The sequence below is a fragment of the Parambassis ranga genome, unplaced genomic scaffold (genome assembly GCF_900634625.1).
Source record: "Parambassis ranga unplaced genomic scaffold, fParRan2.1 scaffold_27_arrow_ctg1, whole genome shotgun sequence".
Taxonomy (NCBI): domain Eukaryota; kingdom Metazoa; phylum Chordata; class Actinopteri; family Ambassidae; genus Parambassis; species Parambassis ranga.
Window position 1 is genome coordinate 1,469,697 of NW_021144800.1, and position 21,473 is coordinate 1,491,169.

General features: G+C 42.4%; 1 protein-coding gene across 1 annotated transcript in view; it reads right to left on the reverse strand.

Moving 5' to 3' along the window:
• LOC114430722 (NACHT, LRR and PYD domains-containing protein 12-like) overlaps window positions 1-21,473 on the reverse strand; it is a 42,447-nt gene that overhangs the window by 14,427 nt on the left and 6,547 nt on the right. Inside the window, exons 3-8 of the mRNA XM_028398687.1 lie at window positions 9,699-9,900; window positions 7,678-9,478; window positions 7,415-7,588; window positions 5,921-6,038; window positions 5,579-5,628; window positions 4,701-4,747 (exon numbers count right to left, since the gene is read on the reverse strand). Of these exons, the coding sequence (XP_028254488.1) occupies window positions 4,701-4,747; window positions 5,579-5,628; window positions 5,921-6,038; window positions 7,415-7,588; window positions 7,678-9,478; window positions 9,699-9,900 (2,392 nt within the window). The remainder of the gene's footprint in view (window positions 1-4,700; window positions 4,748-5,578; window positions 5,629-5,920; window positions 6,039-7,414; window positions 7,589-7,677; window positions 9,479-9,698; window positions 9,901-21,473) is intronic.

Consider the following 21,473-nt stretch of genomic DNA (forward strand, 5'->3'; position numbering starts at 1 on the left):
AATAACAGGATATGGCTGACGTGTAGATTTTCAAAATAAAACACTTAAACATGTTTTAACATGCATTAGGGAGTGTCCCCACACACAAACACACACTTACACAGACACACACTGATTTTCAAAATAAAAGCCTCTAATTCATTTCACAGCTAATTAGCGCTAGCCACCCCTACAAATTATACATCAAATCGACCGGCTCGGTCAGGACTACTACCCTCTGAGGTTTGGTAGCAATCGGATAAACGGTGTTTGAAAAAATCCAGAAAAACTGCGATCAACCCTCCCCACAGGCATCAAATCACTGTCAAAACTTTGAAGGCATGGCGTTTGGGCATGCTTTCACACAGAACCTTCATTCAAAATGTAAAATGTAGATAAACATTAGACCTCTGACATATTGAGTCCCCATGTCTGTGCCACTTTTTGTTTTGACAGGCAAGCCACTTAAGCTGACCTAACCCCCCTCATAGGAAATAATGGGAAACTGGTGAGATCCCTGACAAAACCCAGCTAACTTTGGAAGCCTATCAGTCTGGCATGCCTCTACACAGAATATTCATTTCAACTGCAAACTGCTCATAAGGAGTTGGACTTTATCATATTGAGTCCTCATGTTCATGTCTTTTACCAAACTTCATAAAATAGCAGCCAAAGTCACATCCACATCTTTAGGATTCCTCCATTCAGAATGAATGGAGAAGCTTGGGGCCTATTAAACCTTATATAAAACCAATCAGAAACACTGTAAAAGCATGAAATGTCATCAGTGGCATCTTTCCCATCTGCCGGTGATCAGGAATGAGGTTTGGTGGTATATAATGGGGCGGACCGGCAGCAGAGTGTGGGTGAGCGCGCATTGGCCCACTCAAAATTTCTTGTGAAATTTTCTAGGTTATATATACAATAGTTATTTCTATTTTCTTTCCTGTTTGGTTCTTCTGTCCTTATGTTCCTTTCTTTGGTTGGGATTGTTGGTGCATTATCATTGAGGGTTCTTCCTGTAGAACAGACCAAAAGTCCAGTTCATATGTTCACTGGGCCGAAGCCTCTGTCATAAAATCAATAATGTCATAATATGCCACCAGTACTGTTGTCCACAGGATGACATCACACGTTTAAAAATGATTATTATTTATATACACTCAACAAAAATATAAACGCAACACTTTTGTTTTTGCTCCCATGTTTCGTGAGATGGACTTGAAGATCTAAACTTCATTCCAGATACACAATATTACCATTCCTCTCAAACATTGTTCACAAATCTGTCTAAATGTGTGATAGTGAGCACTTCTGCTTTGCTGAGATAATCCATCCCACCTCACAGGTGTGCCACATCAAGATGCTGATCTGACATCATGATTAGTGCACAGGTGTACCTCAAACTGCCCACAATAAAAGGCCACCCTGAAATGTGCAGTTTTGTCTCACAGCAAAATGCCACAGATGCCACAAGCATTGAGGGAGCGTGCAATTGGCATGCTGACAGCAGGAATGTCAACCAGATCTGTTGCTCGTGCATTGAATGTTCATTTCTCCACCATAAGCCGTCTCCAAAGGCGTTTCAGAGAATATGGCAGTACATCCAACCGGCCTCACAACCGCAGACCACGAGTAACCACACCAGCCCAGGACCTCCACATCCAGCAGGTTCACCTCCGAGAACGTCTGAGACCAGCCACTCAGACAGCTGCTGAAACAATTGGTTTGCATAACCAAACAATTTCTGCACAAACTGTCAGAAACCGTCTCAGGGAAGCTCAACTGCATGCTCGTCGTCCTCATCGGGGTCTTAACCTGACTTCAGATCGTCGCCGTAACAGACTTGAGTGGGCAAATGCTCACATTCGATGGCGTCTAGCACGTTGGAGAGGTGTTCTCTTCACGGATGAATCTCGGTTTACATTGTTCAGGGCAGATGGCAGACAGCGTGTGTGGCGTCGTGTGGGTGAGCGCTTTGCTGATGTCAATGTTGTGGATCGAGTGGCCCATGGTGGTGGTGGGGTCATGGTATGGGCAGGCATCTGTTATGGACGAAGAACACAGGTGCATTTTATTGATGGCATTTTGAATGCACAGAGATACCGTGATGAGATCCTGAGGCCCATTGTTGTGCCATACATCCATGAACATCACCTCATGTTTCAGCAAGATAATGCACGGCCCCATGTTGCAAGGATCTGTACACAATTCTTGGAAGCTGAAAATGTCCCAGTTCTTGCATGGCCAGCATACTCACCGGACATGTCACCCATTGAACATGTTTGGGATGTGCTTGACCGGCGTATACGACAGCGTGCACCAGTTCCCACTAATATCCAGCAACTTCGCACAGCCATTGAAGAGGAGTGGACCAACATTCCACAGGCCACAATAGACAATCTGATAAACTCTATGCGAAGAAGATGTGTTGCACTGCATGAGGCAAATGGTGGTCACACCAGATACTGACTGGTTCTGAGTCCCCAGACCGCCAATAAAGCAGAAACAAAATGCACATTTCAGGGTGGCCTTTTATTGTGGGCAGTTTAAGGTACACCTGTGCACTAATCATGATGTCAGATCAGCATCTTGATGTGGCACACCTGTGAGGTGGGATGGATTATCTCAGCAAAGCAGAAGTGCTCACTATCACACATTTAGACAGATTTGTGAACAATGTTTGAGAGGAATGGTAATATTGTGTATCTGGAATGAAGTTTAGATCTTCAAGTCCATCTCATGAAACATGGGAGCAAAAACAAAAGTGTTGCGTTTATATTTTTGTTGAGTGTATATTTAACATTTCACCACAAGATGGCAGCAAACATGGTCAAACTCTCACCACCCTGTTTGCCAGTGATCTGTGTTTTTTTTTATTGCCCATTTCTAAAATGGCAAGTGTGAGTAAGAAAAGGAAGGTTGACAGCGAAGGCCGAAGTTTCAGGACAAGTGGAAATGGAAGAAGAATGTGAGGGCAAGACATCTTGCACATTGAAACCTGTGTTGGAGCCAGACCTGCCCCCTTTACTGCAGCTGAGAGCCCAGTCTCTTCCTTCTCATCAGAGGTCCCTCGTTAATCGCGGGGTTACGTTCCAAAAATAACCCGCAAAAGGTGAAATCCGTGAAGTGATGGGCTTTATTTTTTACAGTTATTCTAGATGCTTTAAGGCTGTGAAGCCCTCACTACACACTTTATACTCCTTTCTCTCCTGTTCAAACACTGTCAGAGTTCAAACCTTCATAAAAATAAGTCCAGTGTTACAGAATGAAACCAAAGCACAAAGCAAAATAAAAGGAAATATAATAACTGAAGATTAAACAATGGTTTGTGAAATGGAAGTTGTGGCGGCTGCACTAAGATGAATGATAAGTTAATGTGGTCTGTTCAGAGCTGTCAGTAAAAGCTTGTTTAACTGGTTTCGGCTGTCCCGCCTAACAAATGAAGAGATTGCTTCCAAAACGCTATAAATCCAGAAAAAAGTGTTTTCTTTCCAAAAAGGGTTTATATGAAACTTCTAGTTTATGTTTCAAACTGTAATATATCATCATGAGTTTGTAATAACATCAAAAAATCTGATCTATATTTTGATTTTAAACATTTATTAAACACCCAAAAAGCTATAAATCCATTTCATCATAAAACTCATTTTATGTATTTATATATGTATTTCTAATAATATTATTTCGCCGGCTGTCAGTTGATCCGCATGACAAAAGTTTTTCTCTTTAGTATGTGAACAGGAAGTGGCCGGTATTTTCCCTCCAGCTGAGTTTCGGGATTCTGTATGGAAGGCTTCCACTTTTTTCCCATGGAAGGAAAGAGGACTGCCTCATGGATACTGTCAAAGTTATTCATGTCACATAGCTAAAACACTCATTTAAAAGACGGCTGGACATACTTTCTATCTACTGACAGGGCTCCGCCATGACAGTTGGAAAGCTGCCCCGTGATTGGTTGAATGGAAATGCTGCATTGTGCTGAAAATCAGGGCGTTTGTAGCAGATTGGGAAAAAAGGGAAGAAGCGGTGCAGGGAAACATGGCGGATAACGTGTTTTGTTACTAATTGATTACAAACTTTAAACAGACCCCGTGTGAAACTTATTTTGGTGGTAACTCGTTTTCTTAAACAGTGGCGTTTATCGCCCTAACCCTAACCCTAATAATGCTGCTCACAGCTCAGTGTCTCAGTGTCTTCACTCTTCAGTCCATCAGTCCAGTCTGACCCTTTGGATGAGATTCTTTGTGTCTGAGTCCTGCCTGCTTTTGGACTGTGGAGCTGTTTCTTCCTGTGTTTGGACCTTTTCAACCCTTTGTGGTCTCTTATTGGATTTTGTCTTTTGTCTGCTTTGGTTGTCTCTGTTGTGTCCCAGGCTGAGGGGAAACCCACACACAGCATGTCTGCACCTCCCCACTCATCCCCACTCTCAGATCGGCAGCTACACAGGCTGGTTTCAGTGTTAGGCTGCAGTTCATGAACTCAGAGCTGAGCAGTGCCCAAACAAACGCAGAGACACTACAACACACTAAAGCTCCCTAACAAGAGAAAAAAGGAAAACCAATGACAAAGCTGGAACCTAAAGCTCCTGCTGGGGAGTAATAACCTCCAGTAAACACCAAAGAAATCCAACCGCCGAGGCTGCGCTACAACAGCTCTGATGGACTGATAGAACACTGACTCATGCACAACAACATGAGGAAAGACTGAGTCAAACTTACACTTCCTCAGCCCAGGTTTTAACCACTGCTCTCCACCATGCTCCACCCTGCAGGAAGAAACACAGTCAGAATGATTTTCTAACCAACATGAGTCCAAACTGCTGATCAACATGAAGCAGAGTTCCTCAGTTTGTCAGAGACACACAAACAGACTGAAACTCATCTGTGTCGACTCCAGAAGAGTCTCTCCTGATCTGCTCTGTGTTTATTCATGTCCTCCATTCTGTGAAATATTGCTCTCTGTCAGTGCTTTACTGTAAAATCCTCTTCATGCAGCAACAGTGTAGGTTTGATCTCAGCATTGTGCATTTATCCAAAGCAGCAAACAAGCCACACTGTCTCTGACTGTTTGTTCCTTTCACTCTATATGCAAACACAAGCCTGGTTCACATGTGTCATGGATGGAAGAGTTTCTGTCACACTTCAAATAAATACATTCACTCATGTCTGTGTGTAGTTTTTACAGTGATAATATTGTAGTGTCTCCCTGCTCTCTGTCTCTGACTGAAGGAACTCCTCCTTCTACCATTGTGTTGTCGTCTCCTCTGAAGCTTCACATATGGATTGTTTCAGGAACATTTGTTTGTGGAAATAATTCAGTGGTTCTTACAGCTGAGGACATTAATAAGTAGGGCATCATTTTGTATTTGATCTGCACTAAGTGTGACTGAAAATCAGTCTGTATGTATTTTGATATGAAGAACGTGTATAAAGAAAAGTGAAGTTAACATGATGGACACTTAATGATGGAGGAAGATGAACATCAGGGATCAGTGATTATTTCTTCTCTGCAGTTTCAGTCCATCCATCAACAGCTGTGGATATATGAGCTAAACTGACAGACTGAGGAGGACTCATGCTCTGTGGTCTCTGTGTACCTGAGAGTCTTCAGACTACAATCTGGACTGTTGAGTAAAGCAGACAGCAGCTCCACTCCTGAGTCTCCTGGATGATTGTAGCTCAGGTCCAGCTCTCTCAGATAGGAGGGGTTGGAGGTCAGAGCCGAGGCCAGAGAAGCACAGCCCTCCTGTGTGATCAGACAACCTGACAGACTGGAGGAACAAAACATGTCATGAACTCAAGAAGAAAGAAGGAAAATCCAACAGATCTTCAACATGAACATGAAGCAGAATTTAACTGATGATCAAAAAGCTGGATCCTGACCTGAGAGTCTTCAGTCTGCAGTCTGGACCCCCTAATCCGTGAGACAGCTGCTTCACTCCTGAATCCTGCAGGTCGTTATTATCCAGATCCAGCTCTCTCAGACTAGAGGACTGGGAGCTGAGGACTGAGGACAGAGCTTCACAGCTTCTCTCTGAGAGGTTACAGCTGCTCAGACTGAAAGAAATGCAAATGAATCCTTACTGACACATTAGTGAATGACTGAATGAGTGAATGAATAAATACATCAATAACCAGTTACAAAATGTGTTCTAAATAATGAAAATCAAGGTGTTTTTACTAGAGATGGGCGATCCTGAAAATTCCAGCATCTATCCGATATCTAGTAAATACAGGGCCAGTATTGCTGATACCAGTACTGTTTCTTTTAATTAGAAATTTAATCAGTTGATCATAATTAGGAGAATAACACACAAGAAACATTTGTTAAGTAAATCAAGCTGCAAACAAAAGTGCAGAACTGTATATGTGTATGTATTCTGTTATATTCTGTTAGTCACATTATTCTGTTAATTAATCAAACATTCATTCACCTTGTGTTCATTTCTATTTATTTTTTATATTTTGCTCTTCTTACGTGTGCTGTTGCTGCTGTAACACTGTGAATTTCCCCTGCAAGGGACTAGTAAACGATTCTTCAGAATCTTATCTTATAACTTGTATGAAACTATAACTTCACAATCATGCCAGTGATGCTCCTTGTGACAGCCATGGCTGAATAATCTAGGTGAAATAAAATAATGAAGATCATTTTTTAAAAGTTTAAAACCTGTCTGCATGTAGCCTAAATATAAAGAATCAAGATTCTTCAACGTTTATCACAAAAGCATAGTTATATTAAGCATCATTAGAGCCGCTGTGGTAGACCTGTCTCAATTGAAATATGTCAGTTCTCTGTTTGACCAGGAGGTGGAGCATGTGGTGTTGGGGAGGTATAAGAAGGGAAGGAAGTAATCACTTGGGGGGGAGGAGGGGGGGTTGGCTGGAGGAAGCACACAGTTTTTCGACCGTCAGGTAGCGCGTCATGATGTATTTGATTTTATTCAGTGTGTACGTCGGACATGACGATGTTAGAATAAATATGCACTTCACACTGCACTGACGCGTCAGGAAGAAACCACCGGCATTACAGCAACAACAGCAAACTAACAGCACGCAGTGACTCTGGTTTATTTTTACAACAATATTGAAATACATATATAAACTTATATAATTTGTTATTAGATATATTTTGGGATTTGAGTAATATATGGTCACAGTTTACTCATTTTGCTAAAAACTCAGAAAGACACATTAAATAATGCTGCAGATTACTCAATCTAAACTTTCACTTCTTTAAATAAGCTACCTAGACATTGATATTATCGATATTTAGATCAATTCGCCCACCCCTACTTCTTACTTGTGTAGAATTCAGTGCACATTAGTGTCAATCTGAAAGCCTCCACATGTCAACACATGAACTGCATGTAGAAAAGCTTCAAACATAATGTTAAGGTATGCATTTAAATGATCAACAACCAGATCCTGACCTCAGTGATTCCAGACCACAGTGAGCACTCTCCAGTCCATCACAAAGAAGCTTCACCCCTGAATCCTGCAGATCATTATTATTCAGATCCAGCTCTCTCAGACTAGAGGACTGGGAGCTGAGGACTGAGGACAGAGCTTCACAGCTTCTCTCTGAGAGGTTACAGCTGCTCAGCCTGAGAAAAAAAAGATTGAACACAAAGTCAATGTTTTGTTGTTCATATAAAAATCAACCATGATTGAAATGGTTCATAAATCCACCTACAGAACTTTGTTGGAGGCTTTGACCACTGGCAGCAGCCTCAGAAGAGCCTCCTCTGAAGCAGAGTATTTCTTCAGGTCAAACACCTCCAGATCTTCTTCTGATGACAGTAAGATGAAGACCAGAGCTGACCACTGAGCAGGAGACAGTTTATCTGTGGAGAGACGTCCTGATCTCAGGGCCCGTTGGATCTTCTCCACTAGAGAACGATCATTCAGTTCATTCAGACAGTGGAACAGATTGATGCTTCTCTCTGCAGACACATTCTCACTGATCTTCTCCTTGATGTACTGGACTGTTTCCTGATTGGTCTGTGAGCTACTTCCTGTCTGTGTCAGCAGGCCCCGTAGAAGAGTCTGATTGGTCTCCAGTGAAAGACCCAGGAGGAAGCGGAGGAACAAGTCCAGGTGCCCAGTTGGACTCTGTAAGGACTTGTCCACAGCACTCTGGTGGAGATGTTTTAATTTAGGTTTGTCTCTAAAGACTTTAGATCTCACAGGTATTCTTTGTTGTTCCAGCAGGTTGACAGCAGAGCTGATGAAGGTCAGATGGACATGAAGAGCAGCCAGAAACTCCTGAACGCTCAGATGGATGAAGCAGAACACCTTGTCCTGGTACAGACCTCTCTCCTCTTTAAAGACCTGTGTGAACACTCCTGAGTACACTGAGGCTGCTCTGATATCGATGCCACACTCTGTCAGGTCTGACTCATAGAAGATCAGGTTTCCTTTCTGCAGCTGATCAAAAGCCAGTTTTCCCAGAGACTGGATCATCTTCCTGCTCTCTGGACTCCACTGTGGATCTGTTTCAGCTCCTCCATCATACTTGATCATCTTCACTTTGGTCTGAACCACCAGGAAGTGGATGTACATCTCAGTCAGGGTCTTGGGCAGCTCTCCTCCCTCTCTGGTTTCCAACATGTCCTCCAGAACTGTAGCAGTGATCCAGCAGAAGACTGGGATGTGGCACATGATGTGGAGGCTTCGTGATGTCTTGATGTGGGAGATGATCCTGCTGGCCTGCTCCTCCTCTCTGAACCTCTTCCTGAAGTACTCCTCCTTCTGTGGGTCAGTGAACCCTCTGACCTCTGTCACCACGTCCACACAGTCAGGAGGGATCTGATTGGCTGCTGCAGGTCGTGTGGTGATCCAGAGGCGAGCAGAGGGAAGCAGCTTCCCCCTGATGAGGTTTGTCAGCAGCACATCCACTGAGGTGGACTCTGTGACATCAGTCAGGGTCTCAGTGTTCTGGAAGTCCAGAGGAAGTCGACACTCATCCAGACCATCAAAGATGAAGACCACCTGGAGGCGCTGAAAGCTGCAGATTCCTGCTTCTTTGGTTTCAGTGAAGAAGTGATGAACAAGTTCCACCAAGCTGAACTTTCTCTCTCTCAGCACATTCAGCTCTCTGAAAGTGAATGGAAATGTGAACTGGATGTCCTGGTTGCCTTTGTCTTCAGCCCAGTCCAGAGTGAACTTCTGTGTTAGGACTGTTTTCCCGATGCCAGCCACTCCCTTTGTCATCACTGTTCTGATTGGTTCCTGTCTTCCAGGTGAGCCTTTAAAGATGCCTTCTGGTCTGATGCTTGTTTCTGGTCTGTGTGCTTTCCTGGATGCTGCTTCAATCTGTCTGACCTCATGTTCCTCATTGACCTCTGCAGTCCCTCCCTCTGTGATGTAGAGCTCTGTGTAGATCTGGTTCAGAAGGGTCGGCTCTCCTGCTTTAGCGATCCCCTCAAACACACACTGGAACTTCTTCCTCAGGTTAGACTTGAGTTTACGTCCACACTCTGCAGCAGGAGTTCCTAAACAAACAATAAATGTCATTAATAAGTGAACGCTACAATAAATGTGTCAAATAAATATTTTCTGTCTCCATGAAATCTGTTCATCAGTTGTAGACAAACAGTTTGTGTTTTCAGTCAGAAGAATTCACAGATGTCTGCATCATATTAACAGCAGAGTGTGTAAATGTAAACTTCATTTCCTCTTTCCATCATGTTAAAGCTCTTCAAATCCTCTTACTGCTCTGCAGACGCTCAGCCAGCTCCTCCTGCTTCATCCTCCTCAGGAAGTGCACTGTGATCTGCACTAATGACTCTCTGCTGCTCCTCTGCTCTTCATCCTCCTCATCCTCCCTCTGACTCTCTGAGCATTCTGGGTAATCTGGACTCAGGAGCTTCTGGATCTTCTTCAGCTCATCCTTCACAAACCTGACAATGTTCTCCTCCAGCAGCTGGAACAGAACAACAGAGTATAAACTCTCAGACTTTGAGGAGCAGAATAACAGTTTAGTGTTTCATGATATTACAGCTTATGTTCATACATGTATTACTTGAATCTACAACATTAGATATGAAGTGTTGTGTATGCACAGCTGCTGTAGTTATAAGTATTACTACCACAGTTCTGTCTCTGTGAATGCTTGCTCAGGGGTCAGGCTCTGGGTCTCTGTAGAGCACCAGGACTGTTGTGTTGTAGTTAGAAGCTGTTTGTACTCACCATAAATATGGCGTCCTGAGCAGGAGTCTGAACACTGGGTTGCTGCAGTCTGTGACAGAAACATCAGCATTTAACAACACAATCACTTCACTAAGTGTTTTGATGTGTTTTCACTTTAAACAGATACACAACAGTCAACAGACTGGTGAAGAAAATTAATTAATACACAAAATGTGTGTATTAAAAATGAAAACTATCCTGACTCCACACTGTTCAGAGTTCAGTTAAATCTTCCACTCATCATGTTTCTCTTTCTTTAACATTAAGCGATGTGCAGCAGGATGGGTTTGTAATGAATCGCAGTCAGACAATGATGCAGTGTGATGATATAGAGTCTATATCATGTGTTATGACTAAGTCATATTTTGTGTGTGTGAGTGTTCTCCCTCCCCGCCAACAGGGGGGAGCATACTATTGGTTCTGCAGCTGGATGACATGGAGCTCGAGGATTGGAGGACACAGATGGGCTCTGAATTTAAAAACCCTCCACATCAGCCACCCGATGCTCTTGCCCTCCTCTCCACATCTCGAGAAGACTGCACTCGATTTTTGCTTGTATATTAGACATTAGACTGTGAATATTAATTTATGTAATTTAGACTCGTCGTTTGATTTTGGCTTTACCTAGAGTAATTGAATTTAAGTTATTATTACATACCAGGCACATTTGAGTAGGGGTGAGAAGCCGTTTTTGTTTATTCGTTTTCTCCTGTTTTTTGTTAGGAAGTCAGGGAAGTCACCTGTATTTTTGTTTGAATCTCTTTTCTTTTGTTCAGGAAAGACAGGAGCTGAGAACCTTATTTGTTTTGTTTGTTATTTTGGCATTGCTCACCCTGAAGGTTTCTGTTGTCTCGGTTCATTTATAAATACATTTATATAAATTCCATTCGTCGTTGATATTTTTTCATATCTACCTTGGGAGTCGGAACAGGAGGGAAGAGTCACTTTATGCTACAACTAGGTTTCCCCTAGGCCGGTTGTAACATAAATTGGGGGCTCGTCGATTCTTTTGAAAGCGTGTTGGTAAGTAAAACGTTTGTTATCGGTAAGTTAAATTTGGCTCGTTCGTGTTTTGATTCGTGTCAGTAAGTAATTGGCAATTCGTCATTTTTTTGGAATATTGTATTTTTCATATTACTCTGCATAATACTGGTTGACAGTTTTGCTCTGAATATGGAAAGAAAGAGCTTTTGCAGGAAAAGCTAGTGGAGGAAGGTCTGTGTGTGTCTGTGCCCTCTGTAGAGGAGGCGGCGAAAGCTGACGTGAGCTCCCGTGACACGGTGCGGCCCAGCCCAACCGCTCCCTCTGGTCCGTCTGTTACGCCTGCTATGACGGCAGAGGAGATGCAGCTAACTCTCAGAATAAAAGAAATTGATTTGAGAAATCGCGAGTTAGAGGTGGAGGCCATGCACCTGAAGGTGAGGGCCTTAGAGCTAGAGCGTCTCCCCTCTGCGACTCCACACCCATCTGCCTCACGACAGGTTCCTCATTCTCCTCGTGACACATTTGATGTGAGCAAGCACATTGCTTTAGTGCCACCATTCAGAGAGTCTGAGGTGGATTGCTATTTTAGTGCCTTTGAAAGAATCGCAACCACTCTGAATTGGCCGGTTGTAACACATGACACTGCAGACCTTTGTTATTTCCTTTACTTAAAGCCTTCAGAAACCACCATGAGATGATAACATGACAACATAAATACATACTGATACTTTCTATTATACATCTACAAACACAGACCTGCTTATGGGTCTTTTACAGAGCCAAGCAGACCCACATGATCATTGAAGAACTCTGCTAAGTTACAGAAACAGGACTTAAAGTGGTATCAACATTTTTGAAATGTTCACTTTTCATGGACACAGAGCTGGATCAGTGTCCATGATGGCCACTACAAGAGACTGAAAAACTGTTATCACACAATTTATTTGATCACAATTTGACCAAATTCAACCAAAAACACCGAAGAACAGAAGCCACCTTAAAGTTCTGCACAGGCTGTGTTCAAGTCAGAATAATCAGCAGTGTGAGGTACGTGCAAAAATCCAAACCAGGACCCTGGGAATCTGAGGAGGAGGAGACTAGCTCCTAGCTACATATAGGCTGACAGCTACAGTCGTTTTGGGAAGTTGGTCCAACTTTCTATATTTCTGCATAAATATGACCCGAAACACGATCAATGCTGAATTCTGCAGGCCGACAAAACATAGCTGAGCTAGACAACAGAAAAATGCATAAACCGCTAGCGATTAGCACAATGCTAATTTGCATTGAAAAACCCATAAGGTCGCTAGCGCTATTAGCGTCACACTTTTAACCCGTTTTCTTAAACTTAAATAACTTAAAGTGCCTCCTATGAGCGCATGACGTAAGGTAAGGGCTTATGAAACATAATACTTACAGACAGATATTCTCAGACGACTAAAAAACATGTAGCAGGATGAAAAAACACAGCAGAAACTTTCCACTTGGCTCTGGAACCATTATGCTACTACGGAAGCCTCGTAGGACAATCTCAACTCAAACATAGGATTTTGGCTGACTATAGGGGGCAGCACAATAATATTTACATACAGTGTATGAATCTATCATTTATTTAAATGTTTTATTACTGAAATGTCTTTCCATACTTTGTTTCAGTGGGCTGCCTTTCTAGTACAGTGAGGCAGATGTTTAAGTCATGTTTATGCAGACATATAGAAGATTTTAAATGATTCATACACTTTGAAGCAGCACTGTAAATATGCATTACTCTGTGCTACAGATGCTCCAAACCATCAACCACCTGCAGAGCAAACAGACACATACAACCCCAAGAGTCCAGCAGAGCTCATCACAGCATGGAGACACTTCCAGAGTGATTCTTACCTTTGATCATCAGATGGCTGATCAGCTTTGAAACTAATGGGCTGAACCATCGACCAATCACTTTTCATGGACACACAGCTGGGTCCAGGTCCAGCAGAGTCTGCTCTCACATCCTGGATCCTGATAGAATCACAAACACTGACTCTGAGCTTCTTCTGGAAAAATGATGCTGAACATCATGTTACACTTTAAATGTTTAATAATGATGGAAACAAACTGCAGCTGTGACATTAACTCTGACCTTTGACCCTCAGATGGATCAACAGCTTTGAAATCAATGTCCTGATCCTTTGACCAATCACTCTTCATGGACACACAGCTGGCAGGTCCAGGTCCAGGTCCAGGTCCAGGTCCAGGTCCAGGTCCAGCAGAGTGTGCAGTGTGCTGCTGCTTTGTTCTTGAACACACAGATGTGTGAATAATGTGAGTGTGAGCTCTGACATGGAGAAGAGTCATGGACAGTCAGAGACGGTCCTCTTACCTCTGAGCTTTGGTCCGGCTCTCATGGTCCCCACACAGAGGGCTTTTAGAGGGAGGGACTCCCTCCTCTCTGTCCTCACACTGACTCATAGCAGAGCTCACACCTTCACACAAACACAGCAACATGACACAGAAACACACAGTCAGCATGTTGTTATTGATCCTTCATGTAGATGCTAACAGGCTAATCATGCTGTTAGCTTAGCATCAGAGCCTCAGACCAGGTTTGGTTCTCAGGCTTTTATTTTGGTGAGTCTGTAAACACACCAACATCTCTGATGCTGTTATTATTGATGTCACATGCTGTAAGTGGAACAGTGCACACACACATTCAGTGTTTGCTTCAGAATTCTGTCACTTCTCTCCATGTGTGAACATGTGAATAAATGAACATGTGTTCATGTGTGTTTCTGTCACAGTGTGAACAGACTGAGTGAAGCACTGAGACCTTCCTCTGTAACAGTCTGTGGACTGTTTTCTATAGAAAGGACAAACACATGAGCAGCTACTGTCTGAGCTCTGAGGACTGACACACTTCTCCTCATGGCAAATATTAGATTCACATATTTATGAACCCTTGAAGAGAAAATGTTTCTTCTGATGAGTTTCAATCATCGATATGAATTCATGAAAAATAAAACGCACCACAGGCGCGTCAAACCGGAAACAGACTGATCTGATAAAGTCAGAATAAAGCGACCTTTTCTCCGCTTGAAGCTTTGAACGAGTCGATCTGAGTTTCAGAGCAAATGAAGCTGCTGAACTTTACAGAGAGAACGATCAACAGAGACGCTTGTTGTTTGTCTGTCTGACATGAATTGAATTACAGTAACTCCACACAGCTCAGTGAACACAAAAACTCAGAAAGCTGTCAGACCGGTTCTGACACTCCCTGCATTTCTCACTGATCATGTGACCTGAGAGCTGTGTTCTACAGTCTGCTGTGACTCGAACAGAAAAACACTACAAGTAACAACTTGTTCTGAAACAGCTGTTCATCTGCTATAAAAGTCATCAAAGAGCAAAGAGAAAGCAGCCAATCAGCAGCAGAAACATCTGTACTGTACCATCAGTCAGTGATGCAGCACAGTGTGATCAGACATGGAGAGATTTCTCTGGAAGGACTCTCACCTGCTGGATCAGTTCAGATGGACTTACAGACACTTTCCAGCTTCCTGTGTGGAGAAGAAGCTGCTCCTGGTCCTCCTCAGTCCTGCTGTCTGACACAATCTGATCTGAGGACGCTGTCACTTCCTCACAGCCTCACAGTCTGAACACGTCAGTGACGGTGAAACCGGTCCAACAAGTGTCTGAAAGACATTTCCTGATTCACTTCTACTGTCTGTCCACTAGATGGAGCTCAGCAATCAATGAACTGCAGATCAGCACAGGATGGAGCAGAGCAGAAGCAGCATGGTTCTCCTCTTTGTGAGCATCCAGCTCCACTCACATCTCAGTAGGCTACAACCTCCTCACAGCTGCACATTGATAAGGGTGATGTATTGAAATTCTAAACACCAGTTTACAATGAGTTGATCCTGTTACAACCAAACTACATTCTCTTTATCAGGGCTGACCTGGGACTAAAATGTGGCCCTGGCATTTCTGTCCATGGCGGCCCACCATGGTTATTTATAAGTTCTGCATACCAGAGCATATATGTGCTGTTCAAAGATGAAATAAAGCACAGTAGACTACACGGAAGAGAGTGGCCATGCTAAAAACATTCTTGTAACACTCAGAGCTTTCATCTGGGGAGAGATGGCCACAGGGCCACCATTCCCATCTTGAAGCTAAAGTGGCCATCAAAGAAACGTCAACATTTTTATACTTTACCTGTGACCTTATGATGTCACCTTCATAATAGAACATGATAACATAAAGCCATTGATTCCTACTGATCTATCCAGCTAATGTCCACATTAAAACTCTGCACTCAACATGTTGGAAGCATTTTCTCATTATTCCTTCACAGTGAGTGAGTCTTACCTGTGCTGTTGGTTTCTGTGACGAAGCAGAGAGCAGTCAGTGTTCAGGGTGTTTATACTTCATCATAGGAGGAGCCTCTGTGGTCACATGACTTCCTAGAAACTCTGAACAGGTTTAAACAGACTGTTGGCTCAGATTAAAAAATTTCCCAGTTTGGGATCAATCAAAGAATAAAGATCATCAGTCTATCAGCTGGTTTATGGTGTGTTCAAGAGGAACTGGTGCTGACCTTTGGACTCTGCCCTCTTTGTGAGGTCAGAGAGGTCAAAGGTCAGGTCAGTAAAAACCCAAATACTCGCACTGAGGTGTGAAGACAATCATAACAGAGAGTGTGGTGTACAGAGAGAAGACTGTACTCACTGTCAGCGGGTCACATGTGCTCTAACATGCACTGTGAGCTGTAAGGTCTTATACAGACAGGTGTGTGTCTTTCCTCATCATGTCCACAGACACAGCTGGACTGAAGGTTAGAACCATCTGAATCATATTTCACTTTTTGTTTTTTCATCTGCAGAAATGTTTTCCTGTCAACATGGGGTGCTGTGTGTACAAAAAATAACTGAAATGATTTCAGCAAATGGCTGCAGCTGTTTACGTGATCAGATGCTGTGACTTAATGACTGGAATGTTTAATCATCCCAAAAGGACCGGATCAGGACTGACCTCACGTTTTTAAAGACTAAAAGACTAAAATGAAATGACTAAAAAGACACCTGGGACCTGCTAGCACACACCTTCATACAAACACAACACTCCCCCCAACACTTACGCCACTGAATACCACTGTCACTCTGGATTCTACCAGCAGATGGAGACAAAGTAAACATGGGTCAGAGTACAGAGAGTCTAGAAATAACGTCATGATAAACAGTGAAGAAGCATTTTACATTAAGGATTTCATATGATGACTGAAACATTGGATTGTAACTTATCTATAAAACTATGTTTTTGTAGGATTCACAAAAAGTGCTTTTGGACTGTTTATAAGCAGGACCTCCATCTTTCTCCAAGCTTTAAAAAACAGCTGAGAGTTTTCAGCTCATCACTTCTGGAAACACTTCATTTTAAGAGACGGCCTCAGAATGCTGTTAGAAATGTTCTTATGATTCCTGAACACCATCTGTGCATCATAACTCAATCTCTACAGCTGCATTGGATCTCTGCTTGTTAATCAGTGATGGACGATAACATGTTACTGCACAGGTTTCCACCATTTTATGGCTGCATTAAAGACTTTGAACCTGGCTGCTGCTCAGTAAAAGCTCCATCTACAGTTTAACATGAATGAGTGACACAGTGAGAATGTAAAAAGTCAAAAGTGTCTGACTGAACACATGATGCAGACACAGTGTTAACAGATGCTGCATTGTTCTACAAAGAGCAGTTTGATGACAGACTTTCTGTTTCATGCTGACTGTGAACATTTTCAAACATCTGGAACATGTTTAATGACTGTATGAAGCAGCCAGCAGTCGTCCTCTGAACAACAGGACAGTGAACGCCTCTCACTAGCTGAATCACACTGTCTGTTAGAATGACACAAAGATCTCTAACAATTAGATGATCGGCACGAGACGAACAGATACAGTAAATCTTCCAAATGAAGCACAACAAGCAAACACTTGAAGTCACAGTAACACAACAACACTCATAAATAAACTGCTGTTAGTTACCTCCTGATGGAGAAAAGAATCTGGATGAAGCCGAGGAGTGAAGGTGACGTCCATCAGCAGGAAAACAGCAGAGAAAGAACAAACATGGAACTCACAGCAGCAGCTTTTCAACGCTCTGTTGATGCACAGAAAGGCTCAGCTCTCTGGATTCACCGTCACACTCAAGGCTTCTTTAAGGAAACATGATGACAGTGTTCTGACCTTTGGAACAAAGAGCTCAGGTCAAACATTCACAGACTGAACCAGCACAGAGTTCTTATCAGTTACAGTTACAGACCTTGATCTGACTGTAAGGAAGGAGAAACACACCTTCTTAATAAAGTGTGTTTCAGTGAAAACAAATCCATCAGCTCCAAACATCATTTACACTCACTATAAATGTAACATTTGATGTTCTTATCTGACTGTTACTATGAATAAACTGTGTGAGGACTTTGTGTAGTTAGATCACAACCCACAGAGAGACTGTGACAGAAGCAAAGAACAGATTTACAAATTTGCAGAAAATTATTATTTGATACGATCAGACACATCAATGCTTTGGTTGTTCTGCCAGCACAGTGGTCCAGATCCTGAAAATGAATAATCTGAGCAGATTGATTGTGGGTGGATGAAAGAAGTGAGCAAATGAGGTATTCTCAGTTTATACAATATGAAGGCAGGTTTCTGGAAACACTTCATTTTGAGAGACGGCCTCAGAATGCTGTTAGAAGTGTTCTTATGATTCCTGAACACCATCTGTGCATCATAACCCAATCTCTACAGCTGCATTGGATCTCTGCTTGTTAATCAGTGATGGATGATAACATGTTACTGCACAGGTTTCCACCATTTTATGGCTGCATTAAAGACTTTGAACCTGGCTGCTGCTCAGAGTGAGAACATTACTTGAAGCTGATGGGGAGCTGTGTCACTGCACAGTGTTCTGTGTTGAAGCTTCGACACACGATTCAAGAAAAAGGTTCATTACTCGAGGCTTCATTGACACAGTGCTCCAGTAGGACATCTAGTGGTGGATAAAATGAACTGTGGTGCGTGTTATTGGTTCATGGATTGTTTGGGATTTGAATCGCCGCACAGTCTCGTTTGACTACACTACATGGTTGAATGGTTTCAGGCTGACACAATAAAATACATTAAACTTTCACTTTTACTGCACAAAATTTGTATACAAAGTTACATTTGAAGTGATCATCATGATTAATCCGATTAAAATGTTTAACACAATTAAAGCATTTGCGGCGGAGAACAAAGCTGGATGCTGGTGTAGGGGAATCATTGTCGGTTTGGGTGCGAGAGGTTCCGGGTTCAAAACTTATGATACGCGAATCAGCAAGAGGTCCTCCACACACACACACACACACACACACACACACACATGCCAGAGAAACGTGATCAATAACTTTTCTTCTACTAACATGTACACAATGTATCAATGTAGCTAATATATTTCACTATCTAACTGATTGATCTATTACTATATATTGATATATAGTCATATCCCTGAACACACCCGATCCCACCAAGCGATTCACAACCCGAACCAATCACATGACTCGTATGCCGTTCGAAGCACTCAACTGCTTCAAACGTCACTGAAGTGGTTCAAACGTCACTAGTCACGTGACCGAAGCAAGCCTCAGCACAGTGTGAGACCGATTACGTGATTTCAGACTCGATCGGAATCGGACATTACCTCCCGATCAGGACTCGGATATATTTATTAGGACTCTCAAAGTGAATTCCTTCTGTGCAGGGTGGCTCTGTGTCCTGTAGTGTAGGGGTATGACAGCTGCTTTTGGCTCGAGAGATCCTGGTTCGAGACCTTGATGAGCTGCTGCGTGTGTGCAATCTCCTAGCGTGGCACTCTGGACACACACACACACACTCGGTATGGGCAGATACTCAAAATGAGGCAAAAAAACCTGATCGGGACATCCCTAATTAAAACGTTATGGATACGCATAGCATTGTAACTTTTTATATTTATTACATAGAAGACACCCTGAAAATAATTCATCAAGCTTTAAGGGAATACGTCATTAGTACATTTTGTTCAAAAACTGTGCATACAGCCATCAACTGCACGAGCAGATCCCCGTTTATGCATAGCAATCTCCCACCTCATCTTAGGTTGCAGACATCGCTTTTCACACTCCTCACAAAACTGCACCTGTTCCTGAGATCGCTTGTAGAGTGTTTTTCTCTTGTCAGCTGTGTGCAGACTGAACTTTGCTACTCTGTCCAGTTTAGTCTCTTTGTCCTTTCACCCGTTTCAGAAACATTTGGATATAACATCATTGACTCAAGCAAAACTTGAGAACTTTTCCACACAGATGTTTCAGAACATTTTCCTCTTTGGCAAACATGGCTTCTTATCTATGCATCCTTCATGTGACAAATAGCATTCAATTTTAAAAACAACTGAAACAATTCCCTCATATTGTGCTAGATAAAGGCTTCTCACCTGTACGGGTTCTGATGTGAACAGTTAAATCGTTATTTTGACTAAAACATTTGCCACATGTTTGGTTTCAAAATGGTTTCTCACCTCTGGCTGGAGTCTATAGTAGTTGTCAGTGGGAGACAGGCCTTGATGGGTGGCCAGTCTATCACAGGGCTGCCACAGAAAGACAAAGACAATGAACCTAACATGCACGTCTTGGAATGTTGGAGGACATGTCACATGACGCATCTGATGACTAAATATAAGAACAAGCACATAAAAAATTCTGAACTTTAAGGAAGCTAAAAGCAAATAAAACATCAATTTATGACAGAGCTTCTGACATTGAACTATAAACTGTAGCTGACCTACAACTGGTTATTATGAAAAATCCACTGTTATAATATGAAGTTATATATAAAGTTTACACACATGTAACAAATAACCAAACTGCTTTATAATGAATCTGTCACATATAATTCATGTTATTTAATCACTTCTGTTTTAATCTGTTTTAATTGGTCAGATTTATGTATGAAATATGATTCAAGTCCTCATATTACATATTTGAAGTTATGTCTCAATATTTTACTATAATAGTCATGATAACAAAAATATTGATTTAACAGACACGGGCAGTATGTGTGGATATGTCAAATATTATACATTTCTGTTCATGAAATATTATTGATGGACATGCTAGATAAAATATTTACCAGATCACATTTAACACATTATGATGAGTTATTATATATTGTAATTATTACATATTGATGTCTATTTACCATCATTTACTTTAAAACCAAAATATGTATTTTATATATTGTATAATTTTGATTCAGTAGAAACAGTTCATGAAGAAAGTGACTTTAAACAGCTTCAACATTCCAACAGTAAAAACAAATGTTAGTTCTTACCTGTTACTATCAGTTTAGTTCCAGGACCAAAGATCCTCACACAGTGAAACAGGCTCATACAAAAACCTGCTGAGTGAAGCATCCAATCAGGAGGCAGGATTCTGTCAGAATTCCATGTTGCAGGAACGTCTGTGTAAAACAGAGACACTGAAAATCTCCATGTTTGTAAAAAGCACCACAGCGTCCTCATCACCAGCTTTTTCCTGCTGGTTCTAAACGTCCTCTGTTAACATGTGAAGCTCCGACTGGAAGACTCCCAGTCAGCGCCCCCTCTGGTCACATGGACTCATTCCTTCCTTTGTTGGGATCAAACATGCATTTGTGCAGCTTTCGATGCTTCAGAGCTCTTTGCGTGTGTTTGAGTCTGAGATGGAGGTGAAACATGAAGCTGATGTGGTTTTCTGTTCTCTGCTGGTTTTTGTTCAGGCTGCTCCCATAATCTCTCACTGTGGGACCTTCCACTCCACCAACAGGAGCAGTAGGTGGCTGAATGATCCTCTTTAACTGTCTTGAGCTCCAGCTCCAGCCCTTCTGTGCTTGTACAGCTGAGAAATCATCTTTCTGAGGATGACTGTAACCTCCATAGATGTCACCATTATCATTATCAATATAGAGAATCAGTCTGAATGTGTCCTGGTCTTTCTTCTGGTACCAGAATACAAAGCTGTCACTACACTGTTGAAGCCCTCCACAGCTGAAGGACACATGTCCACCGACTCTCCTGGTCAGCGAGGCATCGTCCTGGGTCAGATCTGCTGCCATGGAAACCAGCGCTGCAGAGACAGGTGGAGGTCAGTGTTTGTTACAGGTGCGGCTCGTCAGCGCCTGATTGGCTGGAAACACTCACCTGAACACAGCCAGCAGAGAGCAGCAGCCGGCAGGAGAAGCATGTTTCCTCTGGTGAACTCACAGAGAAGTGACGCTC